Below are 23,378 nucleotides of genomic sequence, written 5' to 3' on the forward strand. Positions count from 1 at the left end.
CATTTGCGGCACTTGCAGTGGCATTGGGAGTGGTGCATTATGGGCAGCTATCCCAGCATGCAAGTGACTGCAACGTGCTTATAAAATGGGAGGGGTAGGGTGGAGTGTGACAGGGAGTGTGTTGTGTGTATGTTGGGGGGAGAGAGTGGGTTTTTGGGGGGGCTGAGAGCATGTCAGCACGCTGTCTTGTTAGTCCAGGCAGCAGCAGACCTCCCCCTCCCCCCACCTCTCTCTCTCTCACACACAGCATTCAGGGCCGGCTCTAGGATTTTTGCCGCCCCAAGCTAAAACAATTTTGGCCGCCCCCCCTCCGTTTTTTAATTGCCCCACCTCAACTCCGCCCCTTCCCCAAATCCCCAGCCCTGCCTCCTCCCCCCAGGCTCTCAAGCCTAGGAGGGAGGGAGGAAGGGAGGGAGGGAGGGGGAGAAGCGGCGTGTGCGCCACGGCCACTCGGAGTCTCCCCCTCCATCCCAGGTTCTCAAGCCTGGGAGGGAGGGGGAGCAGATTCGCGCGCCGCGGCTGCTCGGGATCTCCCCCTCCCTCCCAGGTTTGAGAGCCTGGGAGGGAGGGCGAGTAGCGGCGCGCGAGCGGCAGCAGCAGCAGAGGTGAGCTAGGGTGGCCGGGGCACATTTTTAGGGGCGGCAGGGGCGGCATTCTGGCGCCGGCCATGCCGCCCCTAAAAATGTGCCGCCCCAAGCACCAGTTTGTTTTGCTGGTGCCTAGAGCCGGCCCTGACAGCATTCCACAGTAACGGCTTGCATGCCGGCTGTCAGAAACGGAGCTTTGAAAGGGCATTTCCGCATTCCTACAGGAGTTCAAAACAATGACAAGAGTGGCCACTTGACTTAAGGGGATTATGGGACCGATCAGAGCGCAGTAACGCAACACCTCATTCATGCTGACACCCGGGCGTTGTAGCCAAGGCGCAGCAAACGTTATTCCTCTCACCGAGGTGAAGTACCAGCAGCACTGTAGCCGCAGAGTCAGAGCGCTCTACGTGCCTTGCCAGTGTGGACGGGGAGTGAGCTAGTGCGCACGGGGCTCCTTTATTGCGCTGTAACTCGCAAGTGTAGCCAAGCCCCTAGATTGCAAACAGAGATTTTGACTATTCCATTTCATTAAAAACCTTTGAAAGGTTTTGTTTTTGTTGCCAAGTAGAATAAAAACAAATTTCAACCCCCTGAAGGTTTTTGCAAAACAGAATTGTTCTCAGGCCAGCTTTACGAGAGAGCCACAATGAAGAGAAAAGAATGGTTTTGGTAAGGAACCAAATCTTGGAAAGGTTGGCTGAGGCAGTGTCAATTCAAATCCTGCAGGAACCTCTGGAACCAGAAATGCTAGTGTAATGTTTACTGCTTCTGTGCTGTGTGGTTTGGATAGTGACCTAAGTGATTACAATAATTTTAATCCCTTGGGGAATCAGGAATATACCTCCCCCCCCCCGCCAATTTTGGCCCAGGCTGGGGCATCTCATGGGTTCTCTCCTCCCCATCTGAGCAAAAATCTATATCCACTCTATCTGGTGTGCCAGGGGACTCAAGTTCTTGTCTCCAAATATCTCTCAGTCATGACACAGTAGCTCATCCACAAACTAGTCCTAGTCGCATCACCTATCCTCCCTGCCTGCCTGCAGTGGAACTGACTCAAAGCCTGCATGCCATAGAAATTTGAGGCAGGTAGTGGGGAGAATATTGCACACTGAAGCTTAGCCCTTGCAGCGAAGGGGCTCAGCTGAATAGTTATGCAGGGAGCCCCAGATTTGCTTGAAGTAGCCCTGAGCTTTGTGGTTGAGGTATCAAGGTTGACTTCATAGATAATTGAGTCCATGTTCCTGACAGTTCAGGCTATACAATAATTCCCTAGACAGAGGAGTACAGTACTAGCATATATGTCTGCTACAGTGACTGCACCATTTTAAAATAATGGAACTCCACAAAAATATTTGAAACTTGGTTCTGGCATCAAAACATGGTTCAGTTCTAGCTTCTGCCTACATAATTAGAGGTGGCACTGGTAGCACCGCTTATAGTTAAGGTTGTCCAACACTTCCCATTATAGGACCCTGTTTTCAGTTGCTTATAACTTTGCCAAACTGTATCTGTTTGGACTGAAATTTTCTATGCCAGGTGTCTGCCTCAGGCTGAGTTTCTTTAGAAAGTGTCACCTAAAATGGTTCCAAGAACAAGGTTACAGAAAATGTTATTAAAACAATTCTTACAACCTTCTGATTGAGATGCTATAGCACTTCCAACTGAGTATGCTTCAGCCCCGCCCAGCTCCTATGTGCTGACTGGATAGCCCATGCCATGCTCCATCTCGCCAGGACCCTCTATTCCAGGGCTCTATGAGCTGAACAGGACTATATCTGCAATTGCTCCTCAGGGCTGCACTAAGTCTGTCCTGCCATGGGGCACCAGAACTGAGAGCTGGGAGACTGTCACAATTGTGCTCTCAATACTCCCCCTGCTGACGTCCAGGACATGAGGAGGAAAAGGAGGAAGCTGCCCCACCATCTGGAATGAAGAGAAGTGAGAATTGGTGGGGAGGGGGTTGCAGGAGCCAGAGTGGGGGGACAACAGCCACTAAGGCGAGTGTATAGGAGGAGAAAGGGGACAGGGGTCAGGGTGGGCTGAGTAGTGGAGTAGAGTAGAGTGAGCTAGAGACAGGCAAGGGGCACTAGAACAGAAGGGCCTATAACACTAGGGAGCACTACTATCCAGGGCTTAGAATTCAACCCTGGAGTCTATCTACATTCTGCTGCTCTCACCTGGGATCCAATTTATAGAAATGCTGAGGACTCACAACTGCAACTGAAGTCAATAGGAGCAGGACTTTGGACACATGAAGAGTTATCTAATGATATGTACTCTAAAAAAAATCAGGCGGTAGGCATTTCCAATTGGGCACTCAAAATTAGGGAATACTTTTGACCTTTCTCTTTACCTCAGTTCCCCATCTCTAAGATGAGGATAATAATACCCCTCACCTCACAGGGGTATTGTGAAAACTTATTAATTCATGCTTATGAAGCACTCAAATGCCACAGTGCTAAATACTATAAAGAAGCTCACAAGGAAATTAATAAATCTGTCTTCAGAGTGGGATTTGAATAGTGTGCAGTAAATGAGGCATGGGACTACCGAAGGATGAGACTAAAACAAAATACTTCATAGCTACTTATTAAGTGATCACCGAAACTGTATATTGGAAAGTTTGGGGCTGATTCTTTCTCACTCACACAGGTATAAATCAGGAGTTATGCCTTTGAAATCCATGGAGTTACACTGACATCGGTAGAAGGAGACCCAGGTGCTAAATCTACTGGAAATCAAAAGCAAACGTAGTATTCAGTGCTGCAGGATTCTGTGTACTAATGCTGGTCAGCAAAACCAAGTATTTTGCTTTAATGTCCCTTTTGTTTTCATCCAGTGCTAAGTACAGTACAGTGAAAGTTGTATAGTTCATCAGTATGAACCTTTTTCCCACCATCATTTCTTTTCCACCTCCAATTTTATGGTTTGAATTTTTGCAGGGGGTCACACCTCTGTCTCTCATCTAGTAATAGATAATAGATTACAACAAGCTATTTGTTGAGTTAGTCAAAAAAGATTAAGTGGCATCTTCAAAGGTTCTGGGGAAGAAAGTAATCAATACAACCAAGGAGATAATCAGGAAGCTGGTTAGGATAAAGATAGCACTGAGATATGCCTCATTTGGGACTGAATGTAGGGGAAGATAAAAAGATGAAAGAAAAGGGAAGAACAAAGAGCAAAGAATAATAGCTCTCTGTGAAAGAAAGAAAGAAAAATGTGACGTTACATAATCTAAGTCTATATTAATATATAGCATAAATAGTGGTGTATGACTGACTTGTGTGGGGTTTGAATAAAATAATCTGTACTGCATGTCTATTTTAATATGTGCTAAGCCAAGTGAATTTCAAAAACACATAGTTATCTTATGTGTTTCATGGCATTTTGCAGGAATCTAACAGCATGTTGTGCACCGGTTTGTTGCCACCTTCCACCCCAGAGGTGGCAACCTTTCATGTTGTTAGTCTGCACACATCAAGAGTAGTTCTGTTCCGATGTTGGTTTCACTTTCTACCAGCTGTGTCTGTTGACAGTCAGGGCCTAATCATCCTGGTTGCTGAGCTCTGCACACCAGGGGTTCAGTGAGAAAAGAAAACTGATGTTCATGAAAGAGTGGATAAAGCTTGTGCAAGGTACCCTATTGACCACCCTCTTGCATACCCAGTTAGTCCTTTAGGAATGTGCAATAATGCTGTGAATGGGAATTGTACCCACGTGGAAGGGTGGCATCTGTATTACAAGTAGAGCCATGTTGGGAGATCTGGTTAGAGTGTTTCCATCCCTGAACCAGTTACAGCATAGCTCTATTTTGTAGTGTAATAGCATAACCATATTCATGGGAAAGCCTTAGATGGAGGCATAGTGAAAATAAGGATCGATCCCATTTGAACTACAAAATAGTAGTTTGCTGCAACTGGGTCAGGGAACAGCCATATTATAACCAGGTATCCCAGTATGGTTCTGTGTGTAACACAGATTAAGCCAATACCCTTGCCTACCTTAGCATTTTTCAGGAAATCACCCTCTGCCTTATTACCAGCAACGTAGTTCTACAAAGGGTAGTAATGGCAGAGGCACAAGTGTAGACCAGAATTTTTACCACCATCAGTTCTACACGTGATCTGAGCAGGCCCTATGTCCTGCCTACATTAGTGCTCCTGTCATTGCTGAAACTAGATGGATTTTCCCCAAAAATTGTTAGTGTAGAATAGATGCAACCAATGAGGGGGACATGACCAACCAAAAAAGATAGTGAAAGGAACATGTGTGAGGAATGGTTGCCAGTGCAGCATGTTCCCATCACAGCAATGTACTTGGGACAAGGGCAATTTGATACTCAAAGTAAAGCAAGATTGCTTTAGAGAGTATGCCACAGAACCTGAAGAGGGGAAGCATGGGCAGCTGGTGAGTGTCTCTGTTAGCCTGGTACTAGATGCCTTATTTGCTGCTTTGAGGAAGCATATGCCCTTGCTGAACCGATCTCAAGTATTTTGAATGCAGCACACAGTGATCTCCGCACCTGAGATCTGGGCGACTGATGGCTACGGTAGCAATGATTCATATCCTAGTGGCAGCAGTAGGAAATTTGTTTCCTGCAGTGTGCCTCATCTATGTCCATTGTGTTCATCGGACCCCTATAGCATCAGTGCTTCTTTTCTTCCTCTACACGGCTCTGGCCTGTGTATTAACCTTGCTGTCTGCTGACCAAATATCTTCTAGGATTCCTGCATGCGGCTGCCTGTGTTTGAAATTGAAAGTGTAGACATTTCTGCGTAGCAACGGCTTTGTTGTGTTAGGTTTCCACTGTCAGCTGTGCTTTCAGGCACCATTTACCACATACCCTCAACCCTCCATATGACCTTTTCTGGGTTGAGACATGCAAGCCAGCCACATCAGCTGCTTGCACATAAGTCTCTGGCACCCTATCTGGGTGACCATGGCGCAAGCACTGTTATTGCAACTTTGAGTGCAGTTTTAGAGTGTTGCCTAATCTCCATCTGAGGGATGGGAGAGGGCAGCAGATCGTGGGTGAGAGTGAGAAAGAGAGAGAGATGAAGTTACAAAATGTGTAGTTTGTATATGAAATTGTACATATGGATATAACTAACTTTACACTGTGTGAGACCTCAATGGACCAAATTCCGACCTCACACTGGTGTAAATCCAGGATAATACCATTGGTTTTAGTGGAGTTACTGGCAGATGTACAGTGGTGTAAGTGAGATCAGAATTTTGGCCCTCTGACTTCAGACGGGTTGACCCAGCAATCAGTGGAGAATTTGGCCCCTGGTAAGGAGGTAAGAAAACGTGTATATCCAGAAAGCTGCTCGCTGTGTAATGTAAAACAGCTGAGCCTCAGCCCTTCCTGCACCTCCCCCCGCCCCGCATTCCAGGCTTTTACTGTATTTTGAACTAAAACTCCTTGGGATTAAGGCTGCACGAAGCCTCCTGTAATCACTTTGCTGCCGGATTTATGCAGCCTCCACGCGTGGGGACGCGTGGGCCACAAGACGGCGCAGAGAAGTTCTCCCTCTCTTGCTGGGGTCCGTTTCCCCAGGGTCGGGGAGGACAGAGCAAGACGTAACCTCGGGGGCTGGATTTGCCCTTGCCCAAAGAAGGCTCATCAGTCAGTCACCCGCACCACCCAGCCCCACCAGCCGCCTCCTGGCAAGGGGAGGGGAGTTGCGGAAGGGGCGGGGGAGGAGGGAAAGGAGGACGATCCACCTCTATCCACGCAGATAGGTGGCCCCAGGGCGCAGACCATAGGCACAGCCCTCCCCTCTGCCTCCCGCCCCTTCCCCCTTCTCCAAAACCGCAGGAGCCGCAGTGGCTCCGCAGCACTCCCTCTGCTCCAGTGCCAGCAGCCGGGAGAGGGCGAGCAGCTCCGGCCCAGCCCCAGCGCAGCCCGCCCCCCTCGCTGCTAGCCCATTGCCATGGCCCGGGCGGGTGCCAGCCTCTAAAGATGCTGGGGGAGAGCCAGCAGCACCGGCCGGGCGGCTGGGATCGCTGCAGGGTCGGGGAGAGGCTGCACGCGGCCCTGGCCGGCCTCCAGGAGCTCCAGGTGCTGCGGGAGAAGCAGCGGACGCTGGTGAGCGGAGCCCTGGCCATGCAGCAGCAGCCGGCAGCCCGAGGGGACCCGGCGCGTAGCAAGGAGCACAGGCTGGAGGCCACGCTGACTGCCTTGAAGGAACAACTGGTAAGGGCTGAGGCGCCACGGCAGCGAACCGCCCAGCTGTTCGGCCAGATGTTTTCTCTAGAATACGGCGTTAATCATCGGAGACGCCGAGCGTGTGTTTTGTGTCTGGGGGCAGAGTGCAGGCTAAGCGTGTGTGTGTAACTATTTCTCTCCATCTATCATACCCACCTATAGAGGGTAGATTAGAACTCCGACGAGGAGAACAAACTGAAACACAGACTGGCTCAGTAAACAGGCTGTGTCTGTACAGTATTTAGTCCCCACAGCGGTAGAAACACGCGCTCATGCACAAGCGCACATTTGTGGATTCACTCGCTGCTGTCTTTTAACTTGTTCCATTCATAACTCTATCCTAACGTGTGATGTGAGAGAAAAATCTTTGCCACTGTGCAATGCAACAGAAAAATGATTTCCCCCCCTTCACATCACGATGCTCCTGGGTTTTTTTAAAGTAACATTTCCTGTCTGTATCAGATGATTTGAGCAAGTTTTGTATTTGGTTACTCCACACATTTGGACATTTCAAGTTTATTATAAAAAAGTGTGAGTGGATTGTCCAGTGTGAAAACGATTATCTGGGGCAAAATGGTAGGAATGAAGGATGAGTGATTTCCAAGACACTGGTATTTGTGCCTGAAATTAACGTCTGTTTTACCTTTTATTGATTATAAAATATTATAAATTTTGATTTACTGTAATTTAGCCTGCTTGAAATAAGAATAGTGGCTGCAGCTATTCATTTCTGCCAAATGATTTACAGCCTATTTCTGTAGTTTGGCATTGAATCTAGTTCTTTTGCACATAAAATGTATGTTTTGGCTAAGTATGTCAAAGACACTTTGTCTACACAACATACCAATTCCCATCTTATTCTATGTGGTATGTAATTTTGTTTGTTTTATATGTTTATTATTTAAATAGAGTAGTACCTAAGTACACAAATCTACCGACGTCAACTTGTAACAGGGGAGAATTAACAAAACTGGAAATCGGCTCTAAAAGTCTTGTTTTCGGAGAAGTGGGAGCTTTGTTTAGAGCAGTGATTGACCACTTGATAGACGTAGGCTCTTTTACATGTCTGAATATGCATTTGAAGGAAATCTGTGCTTAATTATTTAGAAGCACTGCACAAGCATCTTTAAGTGTCAGGTAGAAAATGTAGCTATGTCTTTTGAGGGAAATAATTTTGCGAAGACATCACTAAAACTACACAACAGGCAGTATTAATCAGCACTGACAGCCTTCCTACATGCCAGTCATAATATATGGGCACTGGTACATTCAGTTTCAGAATTCATGACTACAGACACTATTATAAGGTTTTTTTTTATTTAATAAGATTTGGTTACGGTTTTTACTGAGTGCATTTTCATCAGACTAAAGTACATGTCATGTGCTAGACAAAATGCTGAATGCTCTAACCTGAACTGTTTTTTAATAGGACAAGGAATAAAGCTGATGATTAACTTGATTTAAGTAGTGTACATATCAGTATAAGTAACCATTTAGAGCTGAAGATCAAACTTTTTCTAATGTATATATGTGGGGGAGTAAGGGAGGAGGAAGGATCAGGAAAACTTCTGGCTTGTATCCCTTAAATACTTTGTTCTGGAATGGATTGCCTGATCAAAAGAGGGAAATAATTGAATTTGTTTGACATCAGCCTTGCATTTAACACTTGTACATTTTTGTGGAAGGAAAAAAAATCTAAATTAGGACTGAAACTAGTTTCATAAGAAAGAATACAATCAAAGGCTAGAGGCTTTAATCTCTCTAGTACTGGCAATTACACACATCAGTAAGCTCAAAGTTAATTCAGAGCTCTCTCCCTCCCCATATTGGTGTTAGACTTGGTCATCAGTTATCAATCAGGTGTGAAAACAGAAAGGATATTCATTAAGTGTAGGCAGTTTTATCAGACAGAATCTCAGAGTGAAAATTGGCTTTAACCTTCAGGGAATCTAAGCACCACTTGTGAAAACACAGCAGCAAGCATATCTTGATTAAAGTCAAAATTGCAGCACAAGTGTACTGCCAACCACTTGATTACCTGTCATTGATAATTTTAACTAATGACTGCACTTTATGTTTTTAACAAAAAAGAAAAGATGATTTAAAACATTTATTGCCTGCTCAAGCCCACTGAGTTAATATAAACACTTAGTGACCTCTGACCAAAGTGATCCATTGGTGTTTGACACAAGGTGTTGTGCTGTAATTACACATTTGTTTATATATTTTCCAAATAAGACATGAAAGTGGGAGATTAGTTTTATCAGGACTTGTCTGGCTATTAATTATGCTTTCAACAGGGTGAGGCAAACTAGACCATAAAATTCTAGTTTTGAAATAAAAAGCAGATATAGCTGCAGGAATCATGAGAAATGTATTGTCCTAGTTCACCCTTGGAAAAGGACTGCTTTCACCAGGAGGTGTCACTGCAGTCATGGGAAATAAGTAGAGATACTTTTTCCTGGGGGATGATGCCAAAAGGCACAAGAAAGGCTATATAGAGTTAGGTTTTTCACAGAAATTGGATTGTGCCATGTGTTGAGTAAGCGACACACCACTTCTAATTAATCTATGGTGGAGTCTAGATTTCCAGGTCCCAGATTGGCAAACACAACATAGGGGAAAAGTTCTTCCCCTCCCCTAAACAGCTCTTAAGTTGGAAGACTCAGATACAAGATAGGAATGGTTAAACATGGGTTGGTCTTGCAGTGTAGGTGAAACCAAGCTTTAAGCATATTCCTGAACTGCACTACAGCCTTTGGACTTTAGCAGGGTTGTAGCCTTGTTCAGGGACACAGTTGGGTGTCTTCTTCATAGCAAGAGCAAACCATGTCAGGTTGGATCCCTCCTCTCCATCCCCAGTAATTGTAACAGTGGAGATAGGATGAGACTCTCATTGCAGAGATGGTGAAGGGAAGCAACATTGAGTGGCACTACCTAGTTGCACTGACTATTAAGAAAGCTAATCTAGTTTCCTGAGATGACATTTTGGTAGCATTGGGTAGAAGGAAGAGGAAAGAAGGTACTCAAACTTTGTAAAAATAAGTAATTCTGAGGTTCTTTAGGTATGTGAATGGGCAGAAATTCAAGGCAATATCACCCACTATTTCTCAAATGTTTCCCCAAATAATATTATTTATAAAATGAAGTCAATTGAGTGCAATTATTTTGCATCGTCTAGTTCCAAATGAATTATCAGATTATGAAAATGTGGTGAAGGGTCATGTAGGTTTATGCTGAAATGTCAAGAGAAAAGACATTCCAATCTCTTGGGTCTTGACAGATTCTATACACTTCAGATTGTCATTATCTCTCTGGTTTTATATGGGAGAGAGAGGGAAACTTAAAAAAAAAAAATTTGATGTGTACCAGAAATCAGATGAAGTAATGCGTACTGTCAGAGCCTAAAGTCAACAGTAAAGCCTCCATCACTTCAAAGCTGCAATACTGGGCCCTAAATGATTGGCCAAGATTTTTCAAAGGTGACTAGTGATTTTCAGTGCCTCAGTTTGGTGTGCCCACCTGCCTTCTGCGAATCAGGCTCCTTTAAGGGTCTCAAATTGGGCACCCAAAAACTGAGGCCATCAAGAACACTAGTTGCTTGTGAAAATTGTGTCCCAGTTGCCCATGCAAGCAGTGTACTGCAGACTTCTTCACATCTGTACGCCTCAGAGTAAATATATCTTCACATCTGCACGCCTCAAAGCAAATAGATGGTTTCATTCTGCTTCATGAAAAATTCATTTTGTGAACTGAGAAACCTTGAGTTTAGGATTTATTGTTCAGGGTGCTGCTTGCTGCTTTTTTTTAAAAAATAGTCTGAGTTATCTGAATAATTTAAGGAGCACTTGTTCTCTTGAAGCCTAGAAGGAGTTAATGAACAGTATGGAGTCTCCCAGAAAAACATGAAAACCCCGTAGTGGGGGACAATGGGAAAGGGTTAACAAGGATGATGTAACTCATGCATATTGGTTAAAGCGAAAGCTCAAGGGTGTAATAAATAATCTCTGAATATCTGAGAGCCTTGTTGAACACTTTGTGGCCTCTCTGCCATTAATCAGAAACAGAAATCACAGACTGAGGGATTGGCTGGCAAAACATTAATCATTAAGCAATTAATTCCAGCCATCCAAACAAAACTTTGTGATTTCCTGAATGGGGGGACCCAGGGAGGCACAACATGTTTGGTTTCCTCAAACAATTAAAAAAAACTAAAGGAGAGTTGAAAAGGTAAGTATTCATCATGAGATGGAGAAGAAGTTGTTCTTTACTATTTAGTTCTAACCTTAACATTTCTTTTGTGACAGGAAGAACAAAACCCCTCCCCCCTGTTTTGTTAGGAAGCAGTTGTTGGCTCGTGCCTAAGCTTTCTTGTACATATGGCACTAATAAAGGGCCTCACACTTCTTGTGCCTTACAAGTTTCATCCAGTTCTTTAGGATTCCAGAGCAGGCTGGAGAGATCTTTTCAGTCCCTTAGCAATGTTGCCAGCTCTTACAATTTTATTCTGAGTCTCATAAAAGCTCCAGCTCCTGGCACCTTGGAATTACATCAGAATGTCAGCATCAGTTTTTGTTGTTGTTGTTTGCTTAAGTTTTTAGCTCTCATGGTTGTGGAGAAAAGCCTGAAAACATGAACCCTAAAGGTTCAAAAACCAGAAGCCAAATAAAAATAACCCCATATATATATATATATATATTTAAATCTCATGATTTTTAAGCCAACTTCATGGTTTTGGGATCCTGAACTCATTGGTTTTGTTTTATACTCCTATAACTATAGAGAAATGTCTTCAAAGCTCGGGTCTTGTAAGCAAACCAAATATGCTTGCTGTGCCCTGTGTGATAATAAGATAAATTTACTTTCTATAGTGTCCATTCATCGTGAAGGATAAAGTGTTCTTACAGACTGTACGTATCGCTTATCCTCCACTAAGGCCATGTCTATACTACCACTTTTGTTGGTATAACTTGTGTCACTCCAGGGTGTGAACAAAACAGCCCCCTGAGCGACATAAGTTACACCGATTGAAGCGCTGGTGTGGACAGCACTATGTCTGCGTGAGAGCTCCCGCCGGCGGGGATGTGGTTTTATTATGTCGACGGGAAGAGTGGCCACATGAGCAATCTTACAGTGTCGCAGCTGCATTGATACATCTGTGTTGGTGTAAGCTCATTAGTGTAGACATGGCCTAAGATGCAGCAGACCCTTCTGAGGTGGAATGTAGGAGATGTTGTTACCATTCTATATCAACACAATTACACAGTGGACCCAATGCAACCCCACTGGAATCAGTGTAAAGTTTCCCATTGACATCAGAGGAAGTTGGATCAGTCCCAGTGTGTTACAGAAAAGGAAGAGAAGAATAACTTTTTCAGTGTGAAAGTACACAGAAAATGTTTAGGGTAGGTAGGCAGAATACAGGATATTCTGAGAAGCAGAGTGTTTTATACTTATGTCAGATTTCAGAGTCATTACATTAGCCAATTACTGTAGTCCTTAGCTGAGCAAAACTCTCAGTGGTACTTTTGCTTCAGGAGTACATAATTTGGCTAATATACATGGCAAATTCACTATATAGCCCTGAGATCCTAACTATGACTATTCTTTATTTCCCCCTTCTTTCCATGACCTGTGAATAGTCACGTTTAAGGAGACAGGATGTTGGCTTGAAAAGTCACCTGGATCAGCTGGACCAGCAAATAAGTGAACTGAAGCTGGATGTCAGGAAGTCCTCTAGCGAATACCTCGACAGTGACAGCAGACCCAGCTCAGGTAATGCACTCTTGACAATTTATTTATTATGGTTCTAGTGGAATTTGTATGAATTCATAGACTCATAGAGTTTAAAACCAGAAGGAACCATTAGGTCATCTAGTCTGACTTCCTATACAGCACAGGCCATTCAATTTCACCTGATTCCCCCTGTATTGAGCCTAATAACTTGTGTTTGGCTAACGAATATCTTTCAGAAAGGCATCCAGTCTTGACTGGAAGACATTCAGAGATGGAGAATCTACCACTTCCTTTGGTGGTTTATTCCAGCAGTCAGTCACCCTCACTGCTAATGATTTGTATCTGACTTCTAATTTGAATTTGTCTGGCTTCAGCTTCCTGCCACTGGTTCTTGTTATGCTCTTCTCTGCTAAATTAAAGACCCATTATAGTCTAGTATTTTCTCCCTCTCAAGGTACTCATACTCTAATCAAGTCACCTCTCAATCTTTTTGATGAGCTCTTTTCACTGTAAGGAATTTTCTCCAGCTCTCAAACTGTATTTGTGACTCTTTTCTGAACCCTCTCCAATTTTTCAACATCCTTTTTAAAAATGTGGCCACCAGGTCTGGATGCCGTGTTCCAGTACCAGTCACACCAATGCCATACAGAGGTAAAATCAACCTCTCTTCTCCTATCCACTTCTTTATACATCCAAGGATCCCATTGGCCCTTTTTGCCATAGCATCGCACTGGGAGCTCATGTTCAGTTGCTTGTTCACTATGACCCCTAAATTCTTTCCAGAGTCACTGCTTCTCAGGATGCAGCTCCCTCCCTCCCTTCTGCAGGTATGGAACTGCTAAATGAAACTCAGTGCATTAATTAAACATAAATATCTCTTGTGTGAAATGGAAAATATTGGGATATTTTAAATTGTGCACATTAAAAATGCCTGCAATTAATATTTTTCTGTAGTGCTGTCTGAGAGCTGAGCAGAAAATAGGCACCTTTCCATCTTTCCTTCTCTTCAGGTACAGTTAGGATTTTGGGTCCTCTGTTTTTGGCTACCCAATTTGAGACCCATCAAAGGTGCCTTATTTTCAGAAAGTGCTGAGCACCACGCTCTGAAAATGAGACTCTTTTAAGCTGCCTCAGTTGGATAGCCAAAAACTGAGACACTCAGTCACTAGTTGCATTTGAAAGTTTATGCTGTTATTTTTCGGGGTGGGGGGAAAGACATAGGAATAGATTATCAAAAGGCTCATCTCTCATTTGAACTTCAAGCTGGTTAAACATGATCATGTGCTTAAAGTTAAGTGTGTGCTCGCTTGTTATGCTGGTTGAGGGCCCAAAGTGAATAGATCAAACCCAATAAACTGTGGTTGAACTGGAGTGCATCTTGTAGAAGGACATCCAATCTCAATCAAAAAACCCAGTGATCATGAATTTACCACTGTAGCAAATGGCAAAGAGGATTTATTGTTTATTCATAGGGCCCTACCAAATTCACGGTCCATTTTGGTCAATGTCATGGTCATAGGATTTTAAAAATTGTAAATTTCATGATTTCAGCTATTTAAATCTGAAATTTCACGGTGTTATAATTGTAAGGACCCTGACCCAAAAAGGAGTGGTGGGACGGGGATGTCGCAAGGTTATTGTAGCGGGGGTGGGTTGCAATACTGCTACCCTTACTTCTGCACTGCTGCTGGCGATGGTGTTGCCTTCAGAGCTGGGCAGCTGGAGAGCGGCGGCTGCTGGCAGGGAGACCAGTTCTGAAGGCAGAGCCACCAGCAGCAGCAGCGCAGAAATAAGGATGGCCTGGTATGTTATTGCCACCCTTACTTCTGTGCTGCTGCTGGCAGGGCACTGCCTTCAGAGCTGGGCATCCAACCAACAGCCATCGCTCTCCAGCTGCCCAGCTCTGAAGGCAGCACAGAAGTATGGGTGGCAATACCGTGACGCCCCCTAAAATAAGTTTGCAACCCCCCCTGCAACTCCCTTTTGGGTCACGCCCCCCAATTTGAGAAACGCTGGTTTTCCCCCATGAAATCTGTACTGTACAGGCTAAAAGCACACAAAAGACCAGATTTCACGGGGAGAGACCAGATTTCATGGTCCGTGATGCATTTTTCATGGCCAAGAATTTGGTAGGGCCCTATTTATTCACTGTAAGCCAGAAAGATTTTTGTATTTATTTGAACTCTACAGGCTTTTACGACCTGAGCGATGGTGGTTCCTGCTCACTATCCAACTCTTGCACATCTGTGTACAGTGAGTCCATATCCTCCTCCCACACCAGTCTGTTGCCGAGCTGTCAGCAGCCCAAAACACGGCTCAGTGTCTTTGATTATCGGCCCAAGTCTGCAGACGAAACCACTGTGCACACCACTAAGTTCCAGCACCAGGGAGTCTATGTCAGTGATGGATGTCGAATCAAGGCTAGCACGGACATTTCTGGAACTCCTGCCAGGTCCAGACCAAGGCCAGTTTCCACAGGTAATTGGTTGCAGAACTGAACGATGTGAAGGGAAGACGAACGTTGATAGTCCCACTTATTACATTTAGCATCATAGTGTGATGTATGAATAGTGCAGCTAATACAATAGTGTGCATTTGAAAACACACAAAAGCAAAAACAAAAAAATAAAAATAAAATCAAACTACTTACTGCCTAATTCTCAGCTATAGCACAGTCAGGCACCTTTAACTAATAACAGACAAGGAGGATATTTGCAAGTAGATCAGTATATAAGGCCTGAGAAGTTGTTGGAACACTTGTTTGATTAGTTTTGATTAAATTTGCCAGCATTTGAGTTTGCGAAATCAGCAAAATAGCAGCTATTTTGTGAAATACCTTGCATGAGCTGAGAGAGGTGTGTGAAAATTCAAGCAGGGGAAAATAGCAAAAATTTGTTAATTTATTGAGGAAGATTGCAAAAATCTCAGCAGAAGGAGCTGCCTCCTTGAGCATAGATTGTCTCAGGGAAGTGTTTCAGTTTTTGGTGTCTGTTTTCCCATTCTGTTGTACAGTGAGAATGATCGCATTTACCTACCTACCTACATTGAAAAGGCTATGGACAGCGTAAACCTTGTTTACATTCAGATTTTACTATTTACAGATCAGGATAACAGACACAGAGAGGTTAATTGATCTTTCCTGGTCTCCGTGTGGTCTACTCAAATAGGCAGGGGCCTGAGAGCCAGCCTTGAGTTGAAATCCTGGGTCTGATGTTGACTTACTTTGTAACCTTGATTCTTGCAAGTCTTCTGTTTACCCAGATATAACAAAGGTGAATAATAATTTACCTCCTATATAGGGGTCTTGTAAGACCTAACTAAAGAATGTTTATAAATTGCTATGTAAGAGCAAAATATTAAGGACCCTTAGAGGCAGAAATAGAATTTTAATGGTTCCAGCCCTGTCCTTGTTCCTCTGTATCTGTGGTTCTCCACCCTAACAGTTTCTTTCCATGACTCCTGAGTTTTCAACAGATAACCACTATGGGTGGGGGGTGCTGCTGGGTGAGGGAATGAGTGATGTTGGGTGGGAAAGGTGGAGAAGGTAGGGATGGTGTGTTCTAGGATGCTATAGCTCATCCCTTCTCTCCCAACCACTGCCTGCTATTTGCTCTGTTTTGGAGAAGTGCAGCTTCCAGATGCTGTGAGCTGCATGAACAGCCTGGCTGTGGAGTCCAGGCAGCCAACTCCACAGCATCTTGAAGAGGCAATTTCTGCAATATTGAGCGTGGGGTGCAAAGGAAGTGAGGGATAGCTACGGTGGGTCAGAATAGCGTCAACAGGAGAAGAGAGCAAACTTCTCCTTCCCTCTCCAGTGCTTGTCCTCTTTGGGCCCTATTGCCTGCCAGTTTTAGACCGGCTGAACTTTTTATTCTGCTTGCAGTGTTCTTGTAGCCGTGTTGGTCCCAGGACATTAGAGAGACAACATAAGTTGGTCCAGTAAAAGATATGACCTCACCACCTTGTCACTCGCTCTCTCTAGCAGGGGTGATTTTGCTGTGAGCCAATGATCAGCCTCTTGCAACTCCCTACTCAGTTCCACCCCACAGGCTGAGAATCACTGCCCTAGAGTAGGGTTTCTCAACCCATGGGTTGCGACTCAAAATTGGCTTGCTAGTATGTGTCCAAGTGTTGCGGGGCTGGCTGGGCTTGGCTCCCCACTCTGGGCTTTACAACCTGGTCATATTACCATTCAGGTTTCGCCCAGCTGTCCCTCTGTCATGCCCCCCGGGGAGGCAGGATTAGGTCTGGAGGCATTTTGGGAGGTCTTTGGGTCACAACAGACCATCAAGGTTTACAAATGGGTCCTGAGCCAAAAAAGAGTGGAGAACCACTGCTCTAGAGCATGTGGTTGGCCCCTCGAGGGGGTAGTGATGGTGACCTCCTGGAAAATGTGCTCCATTATTCCTGTTTGAATTTTTGTACAGTTTTTTATTTTCATCCTGGTAAAGAGTGGGTCAGTAAATTTGTTGTGGGGCTGATACCATGTTTGTAATAGGACTAAATCAGCCCTGTGAAACTTTCTCTTGACTCATTTTAGACAAATAGAATAGAACTGTACATGAGTCCTCACATAAAGAAATATTCCTAACGTTATCTAAGCTAGAATGTGGGTTAGAATTTTAAACTCCAGTCCCTTTGCCTTTTTTTGAATGGGATGTGGGGAACAGACTAATTTGTTCTGTGCTGGATGCAGAAGACAGAGGTAGATGCCAGAACAACCCTCTTTCTTTTGTATCCAGCCACACACAACTAAAAGCCAGACAAAAAGATACCAATGTTACACCCTGTGAATGAGTTCTTCAATCTAAGGAATTTCATGATGTGTGTGTGTGTAGATAGCAGGGCCGGCTCCAGGGTTTTGGCCGCCCCAAGCAGCCAAAACCAAAAAAAAAAAAAAAAAAGCCGTGATTGCGATGTAAAAAGAGCCGCGATCGCGATCTGCGGCGGCAATTCGGCGGGAGGTCCTTCACTCCCAGGCGGAGTGAGGGACCGTCCGCCGAATTGCCGCCGAATACCTGGAACTGCCGCCCCGTCCGGAACGGCCGCCCCAAGCACCTGCTTGAGAAGCTGGTGCCTGGAGCCGGCCCTGGGAGATAGATATTTAAGACTTCATCCTGATTGTTGAATTAACAAGGGTGCAAATGTCCCGGTGCAAATGCCCCAGTGCATGAACTGCAGACAGTTCGAAATTTGTAAGTCTCCCCATGTCGTCTTCTAGTAGTACAGAAAAAGTTAACATAATTTACTTAGCTTTTCTGAAGCTTATTTCTCCTGATTTTTGGGTTTGCTCTGCAGCACAAAGCAGTGAAACAGGGAATTTATCTGGCTCCCTATGGAATCCCTGTGTGCAAGGGGAATTCCTGAGTGGTGTAGAGCTGTTAGTTACTCTACAAGACCTATTTTCCCAGCCCCTAGCTCGGGATGTTCTCAGAAGAAAAGGGGACTATGGGGCTGTCGGCAGCCAGGTGTAACTTACATCAGCCCTAAAGTTACTTCAAGTTATGATGGGGACTAAACTTGTTCCTAGAAACTCCAATTTCAAGGGAACATGTCTAAGAACTTGTCTATACAGAGAATTAGTGCAAGGCAAGCTGGGGTATAAATCTACCACACTCTAGCATGCCATGCAATAAGTTGCCATGTGTAACCTGCTACCACACACTAAAAGTTGTGTAGTGCGCTTTGACCTACTGCTGAAACAGCAGGTAGGTCAAAGTGCACTAGTGGAGCAGAAGGGTCCATACAGCCAGTTACTATGGTGTATATTCACTCCCCAGCTGGCCATGTATTAACTCTGCATTTAGACAAGGCATCAGACACAGTGGAGGATCTAAACCATTGTCTATTTCTCTTTTGGGGTGAAGATAATTCTTAGTCTATTCCTCCAAATGTCTTTTTAAAACACACACACCTACCTGCAAAATAATTTTTCAATTTTCCTCCCATTTAATAAAGTCTCTTAAGTGTTGCCTGCTAGAATCAAAGACTCCAAGAACAGCGAATGCAGCGGGTGACTCACTTCAGAAAGGCAACCCTCTGCAACTTTGTTATCAAATGAAGGGAAAAGATCCAATTAAGAGGTTTCATTGGATTCTGGGGGAGGAGGAGTGAGCCTGTAAAATGCAAAATGCATCTAAATGGTTTTCCAGTGTAGTTAAAGTGTTAGTGCTCACTGCAGTGTCTCACTGAGGCAAAATGTAAAAGAACACAGCAGTAGTTGCCAGCTCTGAAGGGATTAAGAGACACTTTGACTTTAGCTCCATTAAGTCCGGTTAAAGCAGTTGGTTCAGGACTGTAGATTTCAAAAGACACATGAACCAGTATGGGGAGGGGAGTTTGAATTCAAAGTTAACCATTAGAACCAATAATATTAACTGTTTACCTCCTGGGAATTTCAAGAATTTATTTCCTCAGTTGCTATGGGAAGCCCTAACCCTGAGAGAGTCTCTAGCTGGTCCTGAGAGGAAAGAATTAACAAATTCTGCTAGACTTTACTGGATTTTTTTATATGACATTTGACTTTAGACTTCCTGGTACTCGGATTCTTTTTACATCTCTCTTGGGAGATAATCTTTTTTTTATTTTTAGTGCCTTTTGAGCTGTGTAGTTTTAAAACATTTTAATGGCACAAGCATTAATTTCTCTTAAGTGACCACAGTTTAAACCTCAAGTAAGACATGGGTTCAGTCATTTGCTTTTAAAATCATTGGTCCAGATTCCGATCATTATATACGAGTGTAAACCCACTGAAAGCAGCCGTGTAACTCAGGATTTACACTGGTGTAACTGAAATGAGAATCTGCCCTTTTGCATTTACCATTCATTGTTTTTACATGGGTGTGTTTCTAAAGCATGTTTTCCTCATACTTTTATGGTCTCAACAAGAAAATAATACAAAGAAATGCAGAGTTCTTGGGGGTATTAAAACTTATTTTTGTCATGATTACACTAAAATACTCATTAATGACAAAGGATATGAAATAGTCTCTGAAATATCTCCTTGAAATATAAGGTGTGGCAATAGAAGAAATTACCTGTGATATAACTCTTTGATTTATTTCCATTCGATATCCAGGTGACCTGGAAAGACGTCTACCAGAAGACACTGGATTTCAGAAAACGACAGACCCCAAATCCGTGCCCCCGCTTTGTCATGGGGTGGAATTCCAGTTCCAGAGTGTGGACCCAAAATACCAAAATGACTTGGTCTCCAAGAGCGGCAATGATGTGTATCCTTACCCAAGCCCTCTTCATGCTGTGGCTTTACAAAGCCCACTTTTTTCTCTGGTGGGGGTACCATTGGAAACAGACAACCACTCTTCCCCCAGTAAACCCATGCCTAGTGTCACAAGTCCTAGCTTGATTAGGACTAGGCCAGTCATTGAGGCCAGGCCAGGGGGTTATATCAACAAACTGCTGCAGCTGACAAGATGCAGAGGGAACAATCATGCAGATGCCAGTGAGAGGGTTTCAACAAAGAGCCAGCCATCCACAGTGCCCCAGAGACTCATTATAACCCCCAGCACTGGTGGAGTGAAAATTAGCAGCAGCAGCAGCAGCCAGCTGGAAAAACAAGGGAGCTCTCTGGAAGGTAACAAAGCTGAAGGGAAACTGCGGAGGGAGGTGCCTGAAGGGGAATGTGCCAAGCAGCAGGGGACTGTTCACTGTGTGAATGTAGAGCAGCCATCCACCCTGCCTGACCCAGAGTCATCAGCTGTAAATAGTTGTTACCCTGCCAAGTCAACAGCCAGAGGCTCTGCTCTGGCAGAAGCAGTGGGGAGAGGCCTGGAGCACAGTTCCTCCTGCTCACAGATATGCTACGAGGTCTCTAGTCCAGGTATCTTGAACACTAAAGCTATCCTTCCCAGAAAGCCTAACAGAAGGTGCAGCACCCTCAAGCTGGCTAATGCGGGGGGTGATGAGCCAGTGACTCAGAGTGAATTTGTTCACGCCCAGTTTGTCCCTGCAGAATCCCATCAAGTCAGAGTGAGGTTTGCCAGCTCCAAAATGAAGTCTGTGAAGGTTAAGAGAAGGAACAGTGAGAAGGTGCTAAGGCCTGGGAAGCAGACCCTTTGTGCAGAAAAGTCAAGGGGAGCCCATGGAGCTGCCAGGCTGCCTGTTGAGTGGAATTTGCCTCAAAAACAGCACGGAGGAAAGAGCCTTGTCAGGAGATCTACATACGCTGGAGAGGTTACTGGCAGGTCTTGTTCAGAGTCCAGCCTATTCCCCGTGCAATTCCGAATCCCCCCAGCACCATCCAGGCCTGAACTTTACCGGGCATCTGCTAATGCACTGTATTCTCTTGAAACGGCTTACATAGACACAGCCACCAAGAAAAAACAGCGTAAATGGCAGTCCACTGTGGAGATCTCAGCAAAGACTCACCTTGCCAGCCTCTCTAGTGGCTTTGGCCTAGGGCCACCAAGACAGCCAGTAAGGAGAGCAGGGGTCCTGCGTACTGTAAGCATGAGGGCACGTTCGAAGCATCACCGCCATGGAACATATGCCAAAAGCGAGTCAGACCATTCTGAATACTCCGCTGAATGTGCTTCCCTTTTCCACTCCACCATTGCAGAGACCAGCGAAGGCGAGGTCAGTGATTACACAACCAACTGCTTTGGGGACAGCGAGTCCAGTGAAAGTGATTCAGAGGGCAGCAGCAATAGCAGCAGCCTCACTCTTGACTATGATGATGCCGATGAAAGCGAGTTGGTCTGGCCCGAAGCTTCTGTCAGGCAGCCAGCAGCTGTCCAGGCCTCTTCCAAGCCTCTTCCCCCCATGCCCAAAATCTGTCGCATCAAAGCTTCAAAGGCACTGAAGAAGAAGATTAGGAGATTCCAACCTGCCAGTCTAAAGGTTATGACCATGGTTTAAGTGAGAGCAAGCATCTGTTTATCCCAATGAGATATCATGCTGGCTCTGGCTCATTTACAAAACAAAAGGACTTATGCTCAAAGAAAAGGACAGTTTTAAAGGAACTCTGAACAACCTCCAGATCCACATAAGGGACCTTTTCATTTGCTAATGGCCATATATTTGACCCTGTATCTAATTTCCTCTTTTGCCATGTAGTCTGTAAATATGTATTTGTGTATATAGCGTGATGCCTTTTCTTCCTATACTTCAGAGGTCACTGCAGTTAAAAACGAGGTGGCAAGCCCAAACAGCCTCGTCCATAAGATTTTCTGGGGAAGGCTTTTAGTGTCTGTTGCCCACGTGCACCCACAGAGCTTCCCCAGTTTGAGATACAAAGGCCTCCCAAGAAGGGCAGCTCGTCCCCAACTGAAGATACTGAAGCTTCCCTACACTAAGGATCTCTCCACAACCTGAGATGTGAGTCTTCTCCCAGTGAGACACCTATGCACTCCTCCTATTAGCCACCCATCTTTTCCTGTGCCCATCTGGTAGAGAACTAGAGAGCTCTCCTTGGTTTCCTCCACATTAGGATGGACCATTCCCACACCAGCCCCGGTCACTAGGAGGCCGGGCCCCTTCTTCAATAGAAATAATTAAAGTTTGAGAAGAGGGGATGTATTTGTGAATAAGAACAAGATTTTGATTCTGTTTCTGTTTACAAAATTGAGGGCAAAAAATAAGGTTTAAAACCCCCTTTTATGTTATTTCATTTATTCATGTGTTTTTTGAATGGGCGAAAGAATGTTACGAATGCTCCATATCCTAGTGTGCAAATAGCTGGGGCTGAGAGCACAATAACTCTGCCCCTGCGGTTGCAGACTCAATAAATGCTATTTAATATACTCCAGAAAACTGTTACTGTCTGGCTTCCTGAAAGAAAGCGATTCAGTTTTATTAGCAGCTGATCTGAAATGCAAAGGTTCTAAAGGGCCAATGCTTGCCAGCGGTACCAAAGGAAAACAAAGAAAAGTCCATGGTTTCACTATGATTTTGTGTGTCTGTTTTTCCAGACAGGGTGTTTCTCAGTCAAGGGTTGCTAGAGTTTGGTTGACCTTTATCACTAACCCTTTTGGATCTGTAGTTTAAGAATCCTTGGGCCTGTAGTCCACTATATGCTGATGGAATGAGTTAACTACTTAGGGGAAAAAAAGGACTTGCACTCAAGGGTTAATGTTGATAATATATTAAAATACATTTTAAACAAAATCGAGACATATACAGAAAACCTTCCTGGTTTTGAGTGCACTCCCATTCTATGGGCTGCAGGAGACAAGTCTTTCCAAGCAGCTACTCTGAGGTCTGCAATACCTACCAAGTGGAACCAGTGTGATTTCACTTTTTAACTAGGGAGAGTAAAAGAAACTTACATATTGACATGTGAATTTACCAGTTAAAGATGAAGCCAATTGTACTTCGCATTTAAAAATGAACATATTTAAACTGTAGGCTGACATTAAATGTTTCTGTGACTAGAACTGTGTGTTTCTATTTTAGACAAAGTGGTGTAAAAATGTAAGCAATTTTTGGTAGTCAAAGCTAGGCTTTGATGTTTACACTCCAGTAAGACAAATGGGGGAATTTCACGCTTCACACTTGGTGTTATATTGTGTCAGTGTGTCTGGCTACAGAACAAACAAGATGATTTATGGCATGATGGCTTTCTTCAGCACCAGAGGTACATTTTTCATAAAAGCTTTGATTCTGGAGAACATTGGAAAAGTTACATAAGGAACTTTAAATACATGGATTTTCCTCATGTGTGGGTTTCTGTTGCTTCTACTTGGAAGAAGATCATTGTCCATTCCTTTGATTTAAGCCAGTTTAGTTTCAACCTGCAAGAGCATCCTATCTTTGTACCAGATCACAATCTCATTATCACATACGTTGAAAAGTACATTGCTGCCCCCTCACATTCATACACA

The 23,378-nt window shown here is 44.3% G+C and overlaps 1 protein-coding gene across 1 annotated transcript; it reads left to right on the plus strand.

Annotated features, from left to right (window-relative positions):
* The first annotated feature begins 6,453 nt into the window (after nucleotides 1–6,453).
* On the plus strand, nucleotides 6,454–22,902 carry DACT2 (dishevelled binding antagonist of beta catenin 2). Its single transcript, XM_024205978.1, has 4 exons — nucleotides 6,454–6,789; nucleotides 12,444–12,576; nucleotides 14,728–15,015; nucleotides 19,616–22,902. Exons 1-4 carry the CDS (start codon nucleotides 6,556–6,558, stop codon nucleotides 21,412–21,414), a joined length of 2,454 nt encoding a protein of 817 aa, XP_024061746.1. The 5' UTR covers nucleotides 6,454–6,555; the 3' UTR covers nucleotides 21,415–22,902.
* Nucleotides 22,903–23,378: the final 476 nt, after the last annotated feature.

The sequence above is a fragment of the Terrapene carolina genome, unplaced genomic scaffold (genome assembly GCF_002925995.2).
Source record: "Terrapene carolina triunguis isolate 2854851 unplaced genomic scaffold, T_m_triunguis-2.0 Scaffold85, whole genome shotgun sequence".
Lineage (NCBI taxonomy): Eukaryota > Metazoa > Chordata > Testudines > Emydidae > Terrapene > Terrapene triunguis.